Source organism: Tinamus guttatus, unplaced genomic scaffold (assembly GCF_059628265.1).
Source record: "Tinamus guttatus ecotype Peru unplaced genomic scaffold, ASM5962826v1 Tinamus_guttatus_pri_ptg000773l, whole genome shotgun sequence".
NCBI classification, from domain to species: domain Eukaryota; kingdom Metazoa; phylum Chordata; class Aves; order Tinamiformes; family Tinamidae; genus Tinamus; species Tinamus guttatus.
The window spans coordinates 499,424-521,806 of NW_028289307.1; the positions used below are offsets into that span (position 1 = coordinate 499,424).

The following is a 22,383-nucleotide window of genomic DNA, read 5'->3' on the forward strand; positions in this document are numbered from 1 at the left end:
TATATACACACATCCATATATAAACACATACATGTAATGTATGTTAGCTTGCATCCATCGGGGTCAACACAAGCAAATTTACCAATTAAGACCAGAAGGTGCTACTATAATGTAGCCTGACCTCCAATACAGCTAATAATTGCACAAAAAGAAATATTGTAATTTCATATGAAAAATGGTTAAATAAAAATATAAAGGTGGCTAGCAATCAAATGAAGGGCTTGTAATCAGTGAAGTGAAAACCGTACAATATCGACCAGTGTTGCCAGCAGCCATGGTTTCAACACCTAGTGAGAGCAAATTCTCTCTAAACCAAAAATTAATTTCTGCAAGCCTCCACTATATAAGACATGTTTATTTTCACCCATCTACGACGTTTGAGTATTCATTGTGATATGGTGCAATTTATGCCACAGCAAAATATTAAGGCCCTTTAAATCAATTGAACGTACTTCCATTAATGTTATCGATCCAACATGCAAAGAGAGTATCAAAGCTTTACTAAAACACAAAGTATAGAAGACCAATCATTGGGCAAAACTAATGAAGTTATTGGATTTCCAGATTTTCAAAAATTTTTCAAATCAGCAAAAAAAAAAAATCACTAGTGATTACGTATGTTCAATGCTCTACAGAAAAACTTGTTGAAAGCCAACGTGATCAGTCATACTGCTTAGGACAGAAACACCTTGCAAAAATATACTGGATAAAATTCTCAAAAGCTTCAAGACATGAAAAATAACTAAATGCAATTTGGTGTCAAAAGCAATTTTAAATCATCCCACAACATTCTAACTTATTTCTGTGCAACTGCAAAAAAACAAGTTAAGCTGAGCTATGTAGAACAATGAAGTATTTTCAGTATCTGTAAACTTCGTGCTGGTAGCGTCTTGTTGCGTTGTGATTTATTTATTTCTTACAAAAAAGTATAAATATTTTCTGTCTAGCAATCCAGGTAACACACCCCTAGGAGAAAATTCAGTACAGTCTGCTAAGAAAGCACTACAGTCTTCCAAAGTTTTTCAGCTGGTTTGTGTCACATGACTAGTGATGCACTAAGAAGGTGCCAGATGATAGTCTCTGCAAAAAACGTTGTCCAAAAGGACAATAAAGTTCTCTCACAGCAAGTCCATTTTGGGTCTGTAATGCAGCAGTAGAGGTGCTTTCTGCAAGATAGAAATATCAGTTATGTTAATAAGTAAATCCAAAATTATTCAGTAGAAAAAGCTTCTGTTTCATAAAGTAAAGTATAACAAATTATCAGAATAGCTATCTGGCAAAATTCCACCAGGACACACCATCTGTGGGACTCAGACAAGAGGTGAAGAATCCTTTCCCTTTTGTCTTAGTAATTTATCATCTAAAGACCAAACATATTGGGTCTTTCTATTGAGCTCAGGAACTCACTTCCAAGAGCGCCCAGCAGAAATGCCTAGAGAGGAGCATAATAATGCAGAAAGTAAATTGCGTAGAATATTCCCATGCCTCTGCCATTAATGATGCAGGTATTTCCTAAATCAATGCGGTACTTCTCTGTACTTAGTAAGATTCATTCTCTCCCTGAATGCATGCATTGTTTTATCAGAAAGTGAAAACTCATCCCCAACATCCTGCATCAATGAATTTCTTGTGTCTTGTTAACAATCTCTTTCATTTGTCTGTTCGGAACCTTTTGACCACCGATTTCATTTGGTGTCCTTCATCTCTTTTACTGGAGAAGGAAGTTTATATGTGGTTTTCCATGAGACTCACAATTGCACCAATATCCATGACGAAGCAGAACCGCAGGTTTCTACAGAACATGCAGCGCTCTCACTCAATCCTTAGTTCTTTTCATAATAATCTATAGCATTTGTTCTTTTTTATTTTTTCTTTAGTTTGCCAATTTTACATGTGTGATAATTAGTACTCGATGTGAATGCCCAACAATTCATTGTTCAGCTTTCAAGGGTTTTATATTTGTTCAAAAACAACAAGCAAAGTACAAACAGAAAGTCAAATATCTATTCAATCATTTTTAACCACTCTTAACTTAACCAGAACTAAAGCAGACAAGTACAGTGCTTACTCCCTCTCTGCACAGTTGATGCTATGCTACAAATTACATTTCATTCCTTTTTCCTTCTCTGTAAACAAAATTAATGCCTACTTCTTAAAAATGCTGTATTAGGTATTTATTACAATGTACCTTCTTATTGAGATTTCAGTTACTGCTACATTGGCCCAAATGACTTTTTTTTTTTAATAGTAAGATTTCTTCTTTAGTCACTTTGTGATTTACTTGGAACAGCTGTGTCATACCTTAAATCTCCATCTAGTAACAACTACAAATTTGAGTGTGTGGTCCTTGCCAAGAATCTCTTCATTGCATAATATGTCCAGCTGACAAGAAAAAGAAAGGATAATTAACTCACTGGGATTCAGTATATGAAAAAAAACATTCCAGATAATACTATAAATGTTACACAAGACCTTTGTTTTCCCCCTCTTCTGAGGACACTGGAACCATTCATCTTTATAGTTGCTCAGTGGACAAAAATAGTACAACGAGACAAAACAGAGAGAGAGAGAGAGAGTTTCCTCAACAACAAAGTGACGAAAGACTATTAGTAAACCTACCTGGGGAATACAGTATAAACTTTTTGAACTTAGCTTCCCAGGCAGTACTAGTCTCCTTTTTGCGAAACACATATGCTTTTATAAAGGGCAAATAAAATGTCACCAAAACACAATTCACACAACCTTATATACTTAACTTTTTTTTGCAGAGACTGAAAAAGTTGTTTTTGCTTTTCCATCTAAATATCCTGAAACACCAAGGGTATACATAGGAAAATAGGAATTCAAAGGACTACCTATCAGCTGAACTAAAACAAATAATATGTAGGAAAACATTAAGTTCCACCAAGATGGCATGTAGGGCTTTATCACACAACCCAGGAAAGCTACACTATCCATGCAATCCATTGACACAGCTTAGCTAGCTGGTAATAACTCAAACATGGAAGAGAGCCAATCAAGTGCCCATAAATGTGAAGTCTCCTACCATGACACCATTACCAGGTACAGACACAATGATCATGTATCAGTTTGAGTGTCCCTTAGGAAGAAGGGGAGGTGGCAGAGAAATTGAAGGGTTTTTTGGTTTTGGTTCTGTTTTTTTAAAAAAGCCAACAACACAAAAGCCAAAAACATTTTAAATACTGATCATAGGTATGTTGCCTGTTAGATCACAGCGTTAACAGCTTCTGTGCTAGCTGCTGATGGCAAAACATGAAGACTAGCTGTGCTTTGGGAGGTACTCCAACCACAAAACATAATGAAGTGCAGTGAAGCTAGGAAGAATTGAGAAGATACAAACTGGCAATGGAAAAGTTTGAGCAGGAACACGCTGATATTTTGGAGTGGAAGGCTGATGTCTTGATTTGAATGAAAAATCTTAATGAAATTCAACATGTCAGTGACATGATACGTGGCTGGGAGATAACAGGCTGACAATCAAATTAGATGCCAAGAGACTTGTGACTGAGACCAGCAAGGTGTTAAGCAGAGGATGCACTCTCAGGTTTTCCATAAAGTATTAATTTGGAATCTGAAATGAGAGAAGCATAGAGGACAGGATGTCTTTTCTTTCTTTACCGTCACTGAAACTTCTTCCCACAAAGTGACTAATTAAGTATTCCCTTCAGTGGAATGGTAAAGTAGTATCTGCTTATGATAGACACTGGCTGATACTACATAAGGTTAAGCTTTACCTTAGGCAAAGAAGGAAACATACATGCTGCTTTCCTGTAAGCCGGATTTCAGCACTGCTTAATGTTTCCTGGCTATCGCCTGCAAGGAGTGTGTGTAATCTCTGTGAGTATAATTGAATTTAAGAGGTCAAAAAAAAATACTTTCCTAGCCATCAGTTTGAACCTCTATAGAAGCACATAGCCAAAGCATTTTGATGCAACTACTTACATGTGGACATGAAAAGATGTGCCAAGATGCACTGCCAACGAAATGTCAAGTCCTGTATAACTCAAGTATCAAAAAAAGTTACAGTTTCATTGCTCAGGAGGAGGAAGAGGAAGCGAAAACTAAAGGGAATAAGACTAGAAGCTCCAAAGAATAAAACTCCAAAGAAAAAACAAACATCTTTTAAAAAAATCATCTGCTTCACTTAAAAAGGTCAAGAAAACGGCCCAGGCATTACATAATTCAAGAAGTGGTGCATACCTCAGTTTTCTGAAAATAAAGTCAGATTGGAAGACATTGCTTTGCAAATGAATATCACCACAGCATCCCTATGTTGTTTTTTTCCCAAAATCATTTTTAAAAACTAAAATATTACCTCATTAAAAGAAGAAAGATTAAGTTTTTTGGCGATGAACTTCTTTAGATGCAAGACTGTTGCTTGTGCTGAGCAGCGAATCCATTTTCGCTTCAATCCACGCAATTTGCTGCTATTGCATTCCAGGCAGATGCTTACCTTTAGGAAAACGCAAAGGGTCAGGATTGGCTGATACAATTTTTGTTGTCCTCATTATGTATTCGATATGTTGTTTTCATTAGTCCAACAAAAACAAAACAAAAAAATATAGAGGACTTACTAAGAGGCATGAAATACCACTAAAGAAAACTTAAAATTCTGTCAGTTTAGTGGTAAGCATCATTTTATCCAAGAAGAATTTGGACAAAAGGGTTCAGAGAACTTCAAAACTAGGCTGCTCTAGTCAAGATTCACAGATTACAACTAGTCCAGGAGAACAAGGCCAGAGTAAGATACATGATAGCAAGCCAAATTTTTAATGATTGCTTCTACTGTGACCTTTTGCTTTTATCGAAACTGCTAAATCCAGTAATAAATAATCTTTTAACAAGCTGCTTCAAAATTTAAGATGAACAGATACAATATGTAACAGATTTTTAAAATTCGAAGATCAACTGCAGACAATGTCCTTTCAATTTCCATGTTCTTATTTCTTTTCTCATCCAGCTATTTTATTATTTGGTTTAAGCTCTATCAGACAAAGTTTACTTTATGCACTAAGTGGATACACTGCTAGATAAATTCCCTTTGAAAGTTAACTTACACCAATATAGAAAGAAAAACCAAGTTTAATTTACTCTGCACACAATAGCAGATTTTATTTTCAAACATAATTTGCATTTAGAACTTTATGCTGGATGTCCTGGTATAGGATAACATTGTCTTAGCATTAGTAGTTTAAAGTAAAATAAATAGTAATTTAGCAGAAGTACAATAGTTTTTCATTATCACAGAACCACAGAATGGTTGCGGTCGGAAAGGACCTCTGGAGATCATTTTGTCCACTCAGTCCTGCACAAGCAGGGTCACCTATAGCACATTGCTCAGGATAGTGTGTAGGTGGGCTCTGAATATCTCCAAAGGAGGAGAGTCCACAACCCCTCTGGGCAGCCTGTTCCAGTGCTCTGTTACCCTCACAGCTGAGAAGCTTTTTCTCATATTCTGACGGGACTTCCTCATGTTCTGGCAGTTCCCTGTTTCAGTTTGCATCTGTTGCCTCTTGTCTTATCACTGGCCACCACTGAATGGAGTCTGGCCCTATCCTCTGGACACCTTGCCTTAAGATATTTGTACACATTGATAAGCTCCCCTCTCAGTATTCTCTTCTCGAGGCTAAACAGGCCCAGTTCACTCAGACTTCCTCATAGCAGAGATGCTCCAGTCCCATAATCATCTCTGTAGTCCTTCCCTGTCCTCTTTCCAATAGCTCCATGTCCCTCTTGTACTGGTGAGCCCTGGAGATAGCACTTGTTGCCTTACATCATGTCAGGGTTGTGTAGAGGGGGAGGATCACCTCCCTCCAATTATTATTGAAAGCATTCAATTCACTGTGTGAAAATGGCATAAACCCCTTCAAGAAAGAGACCCCAATAACATGAATTTATGAAATACGAAATGAAAGCCAAAAGAGACTTTTACCAATACTTTGGAAAAACAAAAGAAACAGTACGAAATCTTGATGAAAACATCTCAAAAATCTTCACTCCTACCAAAACTCAAAGACAAAATGTTCTCCCATGTTTCTGTGTAAACATGAATTTTATCTTGTTTGTATCAAAAGAGGAAAAAAAATCCCTCAGTAGTTATTTAACTTCAATAAGGTATCAAAGCACTAAAGCTAGAACACAGGATAAAACCAAAAATGCCCTATGAGCCTACCTGTTCATCACTTCGGTGATAATCATTATCTTCTTCCTGTTTTTCTTCAGATGTTTCTTTGTTTGAATTTTCATCTGTTTTAGTTTCACCTTACAGACGAAAACATATATATAGCATAACACTCAACATCAGAATTCCCAAATCTGTTATGATTAAAACAGTCCAGGACCAGAATATACAATAAGTCTTGCTTTTTCCCAATTTTGGTTATCTGCTTAACCAACACCAGCTCCACCCATGAAAGACAGGAACAAGAGCACAGTCTTCAACACCATCCAAAACTAACCACCCAAAAGCTGGGTAAAATGGGAACCCATATATAGGCACTATAAATGAGATGTCTTTCACCAGGAGCATGGACATCCATGGATAGCTAAAAAGACAGATTCTGTGAACACATAAAAGGCAAAACAACAATCCTACACCCACCATAGTTTACAATGCTACAGTGCTATAACACAATTGTGACTGGTGTGTGTGTGTTTAGGGTGGGGGGAGGGGGAAGTGTTCTACATGATGGCAGACACATACATCTGACGGATTCTTTTGGCAATCTAACTACCATCCAAGACAAATGCAAATAAAAGATAATTTACCATTTCGATGCGAATCCAGATGCTGCTTTGCAGAACACGTCTCCCCTTTGATGTCTCCTGGTACTTCCATGCCCAATTTATGATAGAATTCCCTCTGCTTTTTCATTTCCGCTGTTTAAAATTGTAAATATTAATCCCTGAAATAATTCTACTGCAATATTTATGAGGTCATTCTAAATTCCTTCCATACCATGTAGAACAAGTTTGCCAGCATCAGCAGTTTGTAACACTTCTCTACCTCTACTGTTGTTTTAGGTTATGTCAGAGATAATTCTCTAGCAGAAGAATGCTAGGAAATCATTTGTGTAGCTATTGTTATACATAGCTATTAGCATAGGTGAGATAAAACACAGTACAACATTTAATACCTAAGCCATACCTCCAGTGTTTCAGTCATACCACTGCTTTTGAGTTCTTAACTCTGATCTTCAGTATGTTAGAAACAATTTATAAATGCTATCTTTAAAAAAAAATAAAAAACTTGTTTATTGATGTCTTAGACTCTTCTCCTTTTGCAGTTTAACTAGATTAAAACAGACTATTTACATAAAAGCTGTAACACAACAGGGGAAAAAATAGAGCAGTTAGTGTAAAATATTTTTTATTGAACAGATCAAGTCTCAAAGGGGATTACGAAAAAAATATATAAAATTTACCTTCTACCAAAGGTCATATGTATTAGAAGAAATTTTTACTGAAACTATAAGTTTCATTACATTCTACCTCTGAAATTTCTGATGCAAGAGGTGTAAGCATACAGTTTAACAAGAATATATGAAATAAATGAGAGGTGTAATATGCCAACATAAGAAAGCTGAACTGTTGTTCTGATTTGTGTAGTATTACTTTTCCTTAAAATATCCCCAGAATTTTGTTACTTCCTGCCCCCTCCAAAAAAATTGCTGATACTGTTCTAGAATTAAACTACTACCGCAAGAACAGAGAATTAATGCCAGAAATGGAATAAACATGGGCAGACTTTCCACTGCACTTTTTCCTCAGTCTCCCTCTGTGTTTCCTCCGCAATACACACCTTCGTCTTTATCACCTCAAGCTCGTATATATATATATGCGTATATATATATATATATATATCAGCATTTACTACAATACACCACATACACAGCTTACCTTCTTGGAGGCCTGGAACAAGTTTGTAAACAATATCTTGCATTGTTCTATCATGGCTAGCAGGGAAAAACAAAATCAAAAGTTTAAATCAGCCATCTTGATTCAAAACATTTCACTCAATATATTCCAGAAATAAATTGGTTGAAAAACTAAATTCTTGTCAGAAATATTTCAGTCCTAAAAAATCCGTATTTATATCAAATAAGAGAGAGAAGTAACAAGAAGTTATTTGACATAATTTCCAGGTTACGACAAAAGCTGTCAGAAATTCAAAGGAAGAGTGAGGAAGAATGGTCTTGGCTATCCAGAAGATACCATCCCACTCAAATCAAGGTATAGCCTCCCAGTTCCTTGATGTCTTCAAAATAAAGGCGTTTTTTTTGTATGAAATGTTCAAGGGTAGTCTTTTTCTTGACCGTTCAAATCAATCTCTCTCATTTCCAGGGTATTTAGTTTTGCTATTATTTTGTTATTTTGTTGTGTTTTGTTGCTCAGAAAAAATGCATCACAAGGTTTAACCTCGCTCTTGAGACAACATTTTATCCATCAGCAACATTACATAACCCAGAAGTTTAAACACACCACATATGGCAGGAATTTGAGAGGAAGCAGGTATGGTACTAAACTTTGAACGGTAGCTCAGCTACACAAAACTGTATTCAACCAAAAACTGTTTTCACTCTATTCAGCCATAATTTCTGGATTAGCCTAAAATAATGACTAAAAGAAACAAAACATTACCTTGAATTCTAATTCAAAAACAAAATCAAGAGCAATTTAAATGACAATCTCAGGTGCTGTGAAGGCAGTAAAGCAAACAAAGTTTGCAATACCAAATACTGGACCTGATTCCTAAGCAAAATAACAGGTTTAAAAGAGTACTCAGGTTCCAAATCAAATGAGACTGCAGCAGTAAAGACTACTGAATGATCACAGAACTGATGACAAAATAAAGAGTTAATGCCAATCAATCATTACTCTCTTTTAAAATAGCAACAGAAGAAGTATCAAAATATCAATATTGTTTGAATTATGTATATCACTATCGTTGGAAGCTGTAGAGACAGCACAATAATTTTCAAACTCCTGAATAAGGATCAGTTTTAAGCAATTCAGAAATCATTTTGGGACATAAACAGATCCCAGTAAAAGCAAATGAGAAATCAGCACTGTTTCAGAAGTTATGATAAAACTGAGAGATGCACACTGAAAGTTATGACACAAACAAAACCAAGCTTTTCATAAAGGAAGGCAGAAGACTACTTGATATGCAACAGCTAGTATGAATACACTGCCACAACACTCTTCCATCAGGGAAAGTTTCTGTGTTTCAGATCTCTAGTGCACTCAGCCAGGCCACATTGTACAATCATCTTACATATGTCTTAGAAATATGCAAACGGAAACTGCTGTAAAAAAGACTTCTTTGCAAATCACACAGACCAAAAAAAAAGAAAAAAAAACAACACCCACAAAAAACACACCCTTACGTTATATTAAAAACATAGAGGTTGTTACATTCTGGAGATTAAATGCACTGGACTAGTGTTTTTTGCTGCCAGTGTTCCAACCTGCACCTATGAGCTAAATGGTCCTTTGGACATTTAATTAAACAATAAACAATAACAGTTATCTTTCTTATCAACTTTTTAGATAGTCAAAATGACTGTTGACACTCATTGCCTTCATACATAGTAAAAGAGCAGTTCATGAAAATGCTTCATATACAAAACTTTTGTGATGTGGATGTATAAAACAAGAAGCGATTAAATTCCATTAAGCTTCACTCGTAAAAGATAACATAAAAGATGCTGAAGAACTGCAAATTCATAGCAAAGTTTAGCGCTTAGGTCTTTTACATAAATCATATTTCTATTAAAACTTCTTCTTAAATGCTTACCATACTTCTAAGCAAGTAAAAAAGTCTAGGTGAAAGTTGTACTGCATGAGCAAATCATACAAACCCACAGTGAGACTAGTTGTGCTTTTACTTTCCTGCTTACCCAATATACTGTAATGGATGACTCTGATGTATAACAATTCTACATGTTGGACAGGTGTTGTTTTCCTCCAAATACTTCACTAGGCAGCTTCTACAGACTGAAAACAAAATATTCATAATTAAAAACAAATAAAACTATATTGAAAATATAGAAGATTGGTTTGGTATAATTGTAGACATACACATGGCAAATCAAAAAATGAATTTTGTGTTCTATGTGTATAGGTCTAACCATTCCAAAAACAGTTCACAATGTCTTTCTGGAATGCTCTTGAAGCACTGTGTATAAATTAATGCAGGAAATCTGTATGGACTCAGAGTCTTCCAAATAAAGCAAACAGCACAATCCCATTCCAGAATTTATTTGAACGGCAGGTGAGCACCATACTGTTAGAATAACAAGACATTCTACATCTTTAAGATACTGAGACAATTTCTTTAACTATGTTTTATAAAGAAGTTCACTTTTTCGGAAATGAACCAAGCGCAAATAACTTATTCCTTTTCCTTAAGTTGTACACTATTCAAAAGAACCGAGTACTTTCAGAAAATGGATATCCTGGTGTTTTTTTACTTATACCATTCATAGAGTACACACCACAGTTAAACTTCCACCAGATAAAAAAAATACGCAATGACAGATCTTTTGAAGAAATCTCGTAAAAGCTGTTAATGCAGTGACACACTGTAGAGCTGCACTATTTCGGAACTGTTCTCATGCCCATTGGCACAATTCTATTCACCAGGTTGAAAACAAACTATTTACCCCATTAAATTTCTTTAGGGAAACAGTACTGGACAAAGTATTCTATTACATGTTTTTCTAACCAGAAGTTAAAAATGAACTCAACTTCAAAATTTAGAAAAGTTCTACTTACCTAAATTATACTATTAGGTTTCTCTTTGAAAAGTACAGAAACATCTATTCTTAACCAGTAGCCATTTGTTTATTCTTTTATTAAAGTACTAATCCTTAATGCATAAATCAAAAGAATTTTTGCAAATATAGTGCCATCTACCACTCAAATAATATGATGATTCTATGTGAATTGGCGTGTATTCAAATGTAAGATATGAAGCAGCAAAGCAAGTTAATGACTTGATACTCTACACTGTATTTACACTCTGAAGACCACTTTTGTCAGTAAAAGTTAATTGTTGACCCTACAGCTTTTGCCCCATAAGTCTAGGTCTGGCATTTTACAAAATAAGTCAACCTCATCCTCGACAAAGCATTCTTACTCCAGATCTAAAGCAGTATAATGGCAAAATGAAGAATCTTGGAATTTCTGAAAGTCATGGAATTATAATAATGTAAATAAATCAGAAAAAAAAGCCCTTAATTCTGAGCTGAAACAGAAGCTGAATTACAGGGTATTGTAGTTCATCAGGGAATCCATTATCTCAACAGAGAGGGCATTTTCAAGAGAGATATTCAATGGAAACCTTGTTAGGAAATACATTATCACAATTAACATATACAAAAGAAACAATGCCAAGATGTATAAAGTTAAATAAAACTATGAGGGTGTGCCTTTCTTGAAACATTATAATTCTAAAGGATAGGCATAGAAAAAGTAACACTTTCTGAAAATACAAACAATCTACAAAAGGGAAGCATATTCCACAAAATAAATAAATACATAAAACAGTAGAAGTGATTGTTCCCTGGCTTCTACAGCAAGACCTGAGGATTAACCTAAATTCACTCAACTTAAAAGTCTGAAAAAAAATGATGCAGCTGATGTGAATTAAGCATTTTTTTGTTTCGATAATGAAAAATGACCCATTAACTTTCAAAACAGATGAGATGGGCGACATACTAATAATACTGTTAATATAGGCCAGGGGTCCTCAAACTATGGCCCGCAGGCCGAATACAGCCCCCAGGGTCCTCAATCCGGCCCGCTGGTATTTACAGAAGCCCCCCGCCCCGGGGGGTTGGGGGAGGAAACCAAGCAGCCGCAGATGACCTCCTGCCACTTAATCCGCGCGTGGGCCTCCGCAGCTCCCAAGCACCCGCCGGGACTGGGCTGAAACCAGAGCCTCGTCCTTGACCTGCCCCCTGCCAAGGGGCGCCTCTCGGCTCCAAACTGCGCCGCCACTGCCCCATCCTCCTCCTTCTCCTTCTCCTCCTCCTCTCCGATGCGCGGCAGGCGAGAGGCGCGGGCATCTCCTCTGCCGGGCAAGCTCAGTCGGCAGCCTCTGGACTGCGAGGTCCAGCCAACTCGGGCGAATCGCCAGAGCCCCGGCGCGCCAAAGTTCCTTCAGTCCCTTCTGGCCACCCTTTCCGGACTGCATGGCCGGGCTGAGGAGGGGGCCGCGGCATCAGCGAGGGGGGAGGCTCCCCCATCTCTCCCTCCGTCCCTCCAGCTCCCAGGCAGGACAAGCAAGCCAGCACCAATGGGAAACGCGCACACCATCATGTCAAAAAAAAGAAAAATTTACTCCGAGTGCAGGGTATTCCAAGAAAAGTGGATTTTTGATTATTTTTCCACGGAATACAAAGAAAGAGCTGTTTGTCTGATACACCAGAATTCAGTGTCTGTGTTCAAGGAATACAATTCGCGTCGACACTACGAAACTCAACATAAATACGATTCTTTGGTCGGACAAGTGAGAAAAGACAAAATATTAAGACTGAAACATGGGTTGACAACTCAGCAAAATACCTTTGTGAAGCAAAAGGAGCTCAATATATCATCACTTGAAGCAAGCTATCAAGTTGCCAAGCTCATAGCGTGCACTTGAAGAGCCTTCATAGAGGGAGAATTTGTTAAAGAATGCCTTCTTTCTGTTGCCAAAGAGATGTGTCCAGAGAAGGCGGATGTATTTAGTACAGTGAGTTTTTCAAGACCTACAATTACACGAAGGATTGAAGAAATGGAGGAAAATTTGAATCTGCAGTTGCAAAACTCCTCGAAAAAACTTTGCTATTTCTCATTGGCACTCAACGAAAGCAATGATGTTCGTGATTCTGCACAACTTCTAATTTTCATTCGTGGGACAAATCATTCTTTCAAAGTCACAGAGGAGCTTGCTGCACTGAAAAGCATCAACGGAACAACTACAGGAGTCGATATCTATGAGAAAGTTTGCCGAACTATGAATGATTTGGAGCTGGACTGGGGTAAACTATTCAGTGTGACAAGTGATGGTGCTCCTAGCATACTGGGGTCCATGAAAGGAGCGGATGCACGCATTAACAAAGAGATGGACAAACACAACCATTCACATCCAATAGCCATACACTGCATCATCCACCAACATGCACTGTGTTGTAAATCACTGAAGCTGGACTCATGAAAATTGTAGTTACTTGTGTTAACTTCATTAGAGCTCATGCACTAAACAACAGACAGTTTCAGGAATTTCTGTCTGAGCTAAATGTTGCCTATGAAGATATTCTGTACCACACAGAAGTCTGTTGGCTGAGTCGAGAGAGAGTTTTGAAATGATTTTATGACTTACTTCCACAGGTTTATGATTTTATGCTTTCTAAAAACAAAGAAGTACCAGAGCTCAAAGATGCAGAATGGAAATGGCACCTTGCATTTCTGGCAGATATAACAGAGCTGCTCAACAATTTCAATGTCCAACTTCAAGGAAAGGGGAAGCTCATCTGTGATATGTATTCACATGTGAAAGCATTTCAAGTCAAATTAGACCTGCTCATTAACCAAGTAAAGGAGGAAAACTTCTGCTATCTCCCCAAAACTCAAAACCTGTCTGCAGAAAAAACAGCAGTTGCATTCCCAAACAAAACATGTATGGATGCACTAGAAATGTTGCCAAAGGAGTTTCAAATTAGATTTAAAGAGCTTCGTCTCCATGAACAGGACATATAGCTTTTCCGGAACTCATTTTCTGTTGACATTGAAACTGTTTATCTGATTTACCAAATGGAATTGGCCAAACTACAGACTTGTGACTCACTGAAAGATGCATTCAAATCAAGCAGCCTTATTAATCTCTATGCATCTCTCCCCTCAGAGACATATCATAAACTCAGGAACCATGCACTCAAAATTGCAACCATCTTTGGCAGCACCTATGTCTGTGAGCAGACTCTTTCCCAAATGAAACATCTGAAATCTCCAACCAGATCCAGACTAACTGATGAACACTTGCACCACTTGCTAAGACTAGCAGTGACAAATATCGAACCCAACATTGACCATCTCATTAGCCAAAAGCAGGCCCACAGTTCATATTGAAATATTACTTGTTTTTGTTGATTACAATTGTTCTTCATTTTAAATATTGCATTCTTTTTCCTGTTTTTTTTCTGTGCACTACTACAAATAAAATATGTGCAGTGTGCATAGGAATTCGTTCGTTTTTTTCCAAACTACAGTCCAGCCCCCAACAGTGTTTGAGGGACAGTGAACTGGCCCTCCGTTTAAAAAGTTTGAGGACCCCTGATATAAGCTGTTAATAGCAGCAGTAAAATATTTGGAACAAAATTAATCAGAGGTCTTCCTTACTACATTCCAAATAGAACATCATAGGAATGTGAAACTCATGCAGAGCAGACAGAGTGGAGTGTGAATAGCCACAATAGGAAGAGTGATGAGGAAGGCAAGTTTAGTGGATTAAGCTGATGAAAAGCACTCAAATCAAGTAAAGTGTAAAAAGTAAACTCCAGTAATTCATGAGCATCATATCTCCCCCTTGTAATAATGCTTCAGATTTGTGCAGTACAGCTTCAATATTCTTCTCATTTCCTTCATGAGAAAACATTACCTTGCTAAAAAAAAAATGATAGTCTAGCAAAGCATGCATTATTTTGGCTTAAGCACTACAGATTTTTGAATTTCAATTTACGGCATGAGAACATGTTGCAAAATCAAATAAAAAATTTGCTTAACTTAATTATACTCCTACTTACAAGTATGCAAGCATTCTGTTACAGTGGTAGCATCAATAAGGTATCCATTGCACAGACGACAGGTTATATGGGCATTGATGTCCCAAAGCTTAATTTTTCTTGTTAGCATCTTTGGTGTCTGTAGGAGAGAAAAAAAAAAAAAAAAAAACACTACACAGTAACACAGCTGTAGTGATCACATAAAAGTAATTTTGGAATATGTAAGCAATTAGAGTTCATCTTAAAGCTATGTTCACATAATTTAAATGTTTTTATAATACCTTTTAAAGTGTTTCACAGAAATAAATAGTGAAATAATGTGAAATCAGCATTAACTTACAATCAGAGTTTCAATATCCTAGAAAACAGACTGCTAGCATACTATTAATACGTTTTCATTATTGACACATTGATCTAGATTCAAGGTGAAATACTCCTATTCACCTAAACAATGACTTTCAAGGTAGGAATGGGGGAAAAAAAAAAGAGGGAAAAAAACCCATCCTTAATGGAATTTTTTTTTGCAAACATGCTTTACTGAAGGGAACATTAAAAATAAAGCTGCCTCGTTGACAGAGCTACATTTTATTGCACTAAGAAGGGTGACCTAGGAAGCTTTTTTCTCTTCAAAGCAAAGAATATCGTAACTACTATTGCAAGAAAATCAAAATTAAAAATGAAATGTTTTCAGTTAGTCTTTCTGCAGCATTCTTCATTACTTGTCAGATAAAACAGCCTGCAAAACCTATGCCCTTACAAGTGGGCCACTATTTTTAAATATAGAAATACTTTATATTTTCAAAATATATTGAAAAAAAGAACTGCACTGTAGAAACACTGGAGTTAATTAAAAAGATTTTACAACGCCTGTCTAAACTGGCTTATAATTTATTAATTTGGTTACTTCAATTATCACTAGATGACAGTTCTCTATTACAGTGACTTGACTGGGCCTGGGTTACAAATAATAGCTTTGACTTAGTTTGTTTTGGAACATATTTCAAAATTTGAATACTGAAAGATTTCCCCCACATTTCACCCTGAAAGTTTAATTCTTCATCTGTCATCTTCTTTTCCTATATTTAATGAAGTGGTAAACTAAGGACAGAGAATTATCAAAAGACAAATTTCCCAACTAGTCTGAATGATACCAGCACTGAACAAAGTACATTATATTCCATCATAATCAATGGAAAAACATTTTCCTAACCAAGCTCTTAAGACCAATGTTGCTCAATGCAAAACAGTAATTGAAGACTTACCAGGGCTAAGACGTAAGAGATATAAAACTCAAATCTGTTTTACAGCTTTTAAGATTTTATAATTATGCTAGTAATTAAATGTTAAAGAAGAATGAAAGTACAGCATGTTTGTGCAATACACAAAGTAGATCAGAATCTATACTTCGGAATTGGATTACTGTTATAAATCTATTTTACAATTTTGCTTATAGTTTTTTATAGCTAACCTGTTAGAATAGCCACATATTTAACAGCTTCAGGTTGGCATATGAGGTCTCCAGGTAAAGAAGCTACTCCATGAACCTACGGGAAAAGCTATTTATTGTTTTCCCTGAGAAACATTCAGGAAATGGCACCAAACAACTAGTGAAATAGAAAGAGGGCCCTCTGGAAAAAAACATAATTTATGATAGATAAAAGAGAATTCAAGCCAAAAGAATCAAACCAAGAGGCAAACATACAGGGACAATATCAATCACAACTTAGTTACTTGTCTGGACAGGAATTCAGCAAAAGGTATTCATGATTACCATGAACTGAATTGAGGTATTAGGGAGGATGAAGAGCCAAAGATGTCACAGTGAAAACTGAAGCTCAGAAATAATTTATTCTCTAGAAAACATTTCACAATTTCTCACCACTACTGTAGAGACAAGTACTACCAAGCAAAGCACCATATGATGTAGCACTAGAATAAAAAATAAATGAAAAAACTCTACAGCAAATAAAAATAGCTCAGATGGAACATGATATTGTTAGAGCTATGAAGGAACTACAGAACAAAGAAAGTAAAAGTACTAAAAAGACTACAGAACAACTAAATTAACGTAAATTTTTCCAGAGGGAAAATAAATAAACAAATAAAAGATAGCAAAGAAAACCACTCCATGGATTGAATAGGAAATAAAAAACATATTCTATTCCAGCAAAACCATGACACACATCTAGAAATTCCTAACTACGCTTACTTAGCGTAATCAGCCTGGTGAAGATCTCATATACCTTTGAATAAGTAAGTAATGGTAATAATAAAATAAATAAAAATAAAAATCACTCATTATATATTTAAAGAAGAAACATAATGGGGGAAAGTTTTTCCAGGGCTTTAACCACTTCAGTGTCAAAAGAAGCTACAGGAAAAGATTTTTTGCAGAAGGCCTGGCCCTCAGGCCTTTTAGTTTACAGTGCCTAAACAAGAGAAAAAACTGTTTCCTGCACACGCAGAGGTCTTAACACAGAAGCTTCAATACAGCATCACTTTCCGATAAGGAGTTCGATTCTAAGGTCTATAAGTAAGCTGTCTGTGTCAGAATTTACTTTACCCTGCATCTTGTGCTACTGAACATATCTCTTCTATTGGTTGTTTCTTTTTCCACAAGAAGTAACCAAACAAACAAAAAATTGCAAACTTTTTTTTTCTGATTTTCTACTACTTTTTCATCATTATTAAAGGGGTACTGAGCTACCTGAACCATACATCTGTTCTTGAGAAGGTGCTCTAATATTCCCATGTTCTCATAGTCTATTACTCCACAAAAGCTAAAGGAACTTTCATCACATAAGATGGTCATAATCAAGCATCCTTTATTTTATATATATACATAATACGTATACACACACATATATACACATATACACATATATATAGTTACTTGGAACTTATTGTGTCTGTCTGAACACACACACAAATACACACAAATACTCTTTAGAGGAAAAAAACCTTGATTCAGCTTGAATGTTAAAAACAAAGAGACGAAAATATAAGTACCAAGGCATTAAATCTGAAAAGCTTACCATTAATAAAGTTCATATTTCTGTAGCTTCAGCTAGGCTGAAGTTTTCTTGCATCAAATTCTTCACAATAAAAAAGAAACTCTATTTCCAAATGAGAGTTCTGGGTTAGTCTGATATTTACTTATAAGCTCACTAAACCATACTTAAGTTGATATGAGAGGCTAACCTCTACACTGAATGAGGCAGTTTCTATTTGTCTTTTTTTGCAATGTTACCAGTCAGTTTCTGAATAGATGCATGCTCAATAGTTCTGAACCATTTGTAGGAATTAAATTCATTTGCTCTGGCATCAGCCCTGCTACATTCAGAAAACATCCAGAATGGTCATCTGAACAACGCCTCCAGAATAGTCTGCCACCGCCTCTCTGGGCAAAAAAGATATTGGATAGACTGGGTCTGACATAATATTTTTTTAAATCATTCCTCATGAATCCTGAAATGGCTGAGAGATAAAGGAAAGAGCGAACCAATTCAATTTTAGGAAACTGCTTTTCCTAGCAGCTGTAGAGCACTGAAATCTTAGAATGGAGAAAGAAATGGTCCCCTTACGCTAGAACATGAAAACCAAAATAACAATAAATAAATGCATAAATAAAAACCAAAATAACCATAAATAAATAAAAGCAAAAACACCTCACTATCACACAGGAATGTTTCAAACATCCATTCAATATACAAAAAATAATCACTTGAATAAAGATTAGTGCTCTTCCATCTTGTTTCCAAATATTTTATACTATATTGCTAGAACAGTGTCAGCCTTTCACTGCTGAGAGATTTCCTCTCACATCAAGGGAAAGGCAGTACAAAAAAACTACAAATGCATCCAGAATTGCCTCCACAAGGAAAAAAAAAAAAAAAAAAAAAAAACACTCAAAAAAGAAGCCACCTGCCACTCACAACAATCAGGAGAGGGGGGGTAGAGGGTATGCAAGTGTCAGAGGGTCAAGATTTTTTTTCTTCATACCATACTTTCTCTGCTATGGCTGCATCCTGTTAAATTATCAACCAAAATGTTAACAGCATCTCACAGACCTCTCCAGTAAAACTGTTTGTAAAGTTTGTATGCTTCTGAACAAGCTTTCACCTTTCAGAGGGATTTCAGCACCGAAAATTGTTGTTAAGTCGACACACAGAAAAAAGACAAGCAAAAAGTCTCTTTAAAGATATGGCCTTATCATTGGTGCACACACTGACCATAAGTGTTTTGGTCTACATGTAGCATACCTCTTAAAACAGCATTTCTTTCAAAGTCTGCCATCCAGAGACCTGAAAAGACAGAAAAATAGTCTGAAAGTTAAGCACCCAAAATTCCTCAATAACAAAAAAAAATCCATCACACAGAAATGGTTAGCGCATTAAGTTCACCTAGAACAATTAAAGAAAAAAAAAAAAAGGCAGGTAGTAGATTGTGGACTATTTAAATCTGATTAACCAAAATAAATGGGGAAAAGACTGTCAATATGGGGCAGAAGAAGAAAGTACTCCAAGAACCACCCATGCAGTATTCTTCTATGAGAGCACACACCACAGGAAAATTACTCAAAAATAGAAGAACAAGCAGTCTTGTTACCATGTGGTGACAAAAAAAAAAAAAAAAAAAAAACTCTAGCTTCACACGTAACACAAGAAAAAGCTAACTTGAACACCACAATCCATTTAGATGGTGACAGGTCTCTAAAAAGGCAAAGATTTTGGATTGATATCCACAGCCAGGTGCATCTCATTCTCAGTTTTCAAGTTACATTTATAGTAAGGTATAAGATATAGTACTACTCACATTTTCCTATTCACAAAATAAAAGACACGGTTTACAGTTACCGATTTTGTTGGTACATTGCTGAGGAAATGATAGATACTATGGTACAATGAAACATTCATGACAACATTAGGCAAAAATTTCAATGCAATGCATATAATCTCTTAACTTTTAGCACATTGATTGATTTAGCACATTGATAGCTTTGACTGAATTCAGAGAAAAAATATTAATCGAAATCAAAGCAGGTTTGTATAAGATGTCCTTTTGCGTAGGTATCTCAAAAAAAAGCGCCTCTTTGTCCAATCTATAGATTATTAAACTACTACTCTTATTTGTACCACATGGCTTTGTAAAGCAAAATAAGCAGAATAGGACATTATAAACCCAGAACTGGGGTGACTGCCAAAAGATTTACAAACCATTAAAAAGCAACTTTTTTCCATTTTAAAAGGATAAGCATACCTTCTCTTTTCTCCCTCTTCCACAATGTTATTCTGTTAAAAATCAGAAATACACTCCTCACATAATACTTATGGAAAAAAAAAAGGCCTGATTTTCTCAGTCACATGTTGGACACTAACAGTTTTGCTTAATACATTATTGAAAGATACTAAGATCATAAAGCAGTGAGAGTAGAAAGAGAACAGTAATAGAAACTGGAAGTATACTTTGTTCCACAAAGATAGTGGTATTACAGCAAAAATCACTGATCTCTGACCAGAAAAAAATAATCACAACAATATAATTACAATCAAATCCAGAACTTAGGATGTAGAAGAGATTTTTTAAATCAGGGCATAAGTACCTGCACACATATGAAACCTAATAGACAAATCTATAGCTGAAGAAAAAAGAAAACACCTTCCATTCAATTTGTACATCATCAGCTAGTTTGACTAAAATACAGAAACAGCTTATTCTTCTAATCAGCCGATAATTGATTTAGGGATTTAGTTTAAATTTTCTTTTTTCCTTTAAACAGTAACTTAAAAGAATGTGGTCTTGCCTAACTGCTAAAGAACAAAAGAATACAACAACAACAACAACAAAAAAAGGTTAATACTAAGTATCGTGCATTTCTGCCAATTGTTTCATCTCACAACAATTTGTCTAAATCAGAAATGTATTTCTGGAGGAATACAGCACTAGTCGTAGCCCCGCTTTAGTTTCTAACAAGGTCAATACTTGATATTCTGGAGAACAGTAAGAATATTAAATCAGTTTAATCTCAGATACAGGACATTTATTTAAGACATGAGAGAATAATTTCTTAAAAAGTATTTGTGGTCACTTTGGCCTCAGACAAAATCTTTTGTTTCAAACATGGTGAGTTTTACTATACTAGTGTTGATTTTTTAAGGAAACAATATAACAGCCACAATAAAAAAAAAAAAAAAGAGAGTAGAGAAAGTAGTAATAAACACTTTACAAGTGCAGAGGTTGTGAAAATAATGTAAACTTCAAAGAAGTCCTGGTCTGTTTGCAAAGCACTGTTTAATAAAAGAAATTATTAGAAACTTTCTTTTTATCAAGGAGATAGAAATAAGGTTCAAGATTCACTTTTATTTTAGCAAACCAAAGTATGACTAGTAGCACATATACAGATTTTTGGTAAATTATTTTATCAACTTAATTGTATGTGAATACACCAAGTGTACTTTTTAAAGATATCATGGCAACAATTCAAATTCTCACATATGAGTGGACTCTTCGCAACTCATTTCTCCCATTTGTGAGAATACATTAGCACCAGCAGATGGCGCCAAGCCCTCAGGCTTCATTAAACCGGTAGGTATACCACTCATTCCAAAGCTAGGAATGTTTGCAAATCTTACTGTTCCTCTCCTCCTACATCAAAGATCTACGGAGCACAAATGTACCATGCAATAATTTGAACCACTACCTACTCCTCTCCTATCACATGGGCATGCTGAGCAATTTGCAGAGATCATGTATGAACTTGATGACAGATGAGGTTTTTCCAGTTCCAGTAAAAATGTACGTATTCATTTCTCCCCATCTCAAAATAAACAAATAAATGAAAATCCTGGTAGCAGAGAAGATCTGCAAACAGCACCATTTGTTGCTGTTTTGTGGGTATTTGCTTCACTGTTACATGACTAAAGTACTATTTGAAACTGATAAGCAATCAATCCTCACAGAAAAGATTAAATGATCTAAAATTAATAGCAGAAATGAGTGTCATATTCTATTACAACACCTTTTTTTCCCCAAGGAAAGCCACTTGTCTTCTAGCCCACTTACAGCAATGGTTCTTTTTTCTCCTCCACAAAAAACACAAGAGTAAAGATTTACTCACTGCTAAATGCTGCAGAGGTGAGGAGCAGAATATGAAAGGACATCTCTCTAAACATGATGGTAGAAGAGCAAGATAATGGCAGGACTAAAGGAAAGATTACAAAATACTTTTATATTATCTTTTAAGAGTATGGGAAAAAAAAAAAAAAAGATGGATTCACATGAAGAACAGTTTTTCCAGGAAGTTGTTTCTGAAGAGGCCAAGGACACTTCAGAATAAGTCTTATCAGAATAAGAATTTGTCAGTATAAAGTTCAAGAAATTAAGGAGAGGAGCTAAAAGCTTGAATTTACTGTACTTAAAAACACATCTCCAACTCTGCCTACCTATTTGTTTAATGAACATTACAAAGAAGCAGCATATCACCCCTGTGTACACCTCCATGCGATCTTTTCAAAATGTCAACTGGACTACAGGATCTATAGAGATCCCTTCCAAGCTCAACCATTTTGTGACCAACATCACTGCACTCACA

The 22,383-nt window shown here is 35.8% G+C and overlaps 1 protein-coding gene across 1 annotated transcript; it reads right to left on the reverse strand.

Annotated features, from left to right (window-relative positions):
* Window positions 1–1,009: 1,009 nt before the first annotated feature.
* LOC104571789 (polycomb group RING finger protein 3) lies at window positions 1,010–19,099 on the reverse strand. The gene is made up of 9 exons (XM_010218916.2): window positions 19,055–19,099; window positions 14,814–14,931; window positions 9,924–10,020; window positions 7,921–7,976; window positions 6,790–6,900; window positions 6,194–6,282; window positions 4,337–4,474; window positions 2,302–2,382; window positions 1,010–1,166 (listed from the first exon to the last, which is right to left on the reverse strand). Exons 2-9 carry the CDS (start codon window positions 14,920–14,922, stop codon window positions 1,119–1,121), a joined length of 729 nt encoding a protein of 242 aa, XP_010217218.1. The 5' UTR covers window positions 14,923–14,931; window positions 19,055–19,099; the 3' UTR covers window positions 1,010–1,118.
* Between the last annotated feature and the right edge of the window lie 3,284 nt (window positions 19,100–22,383).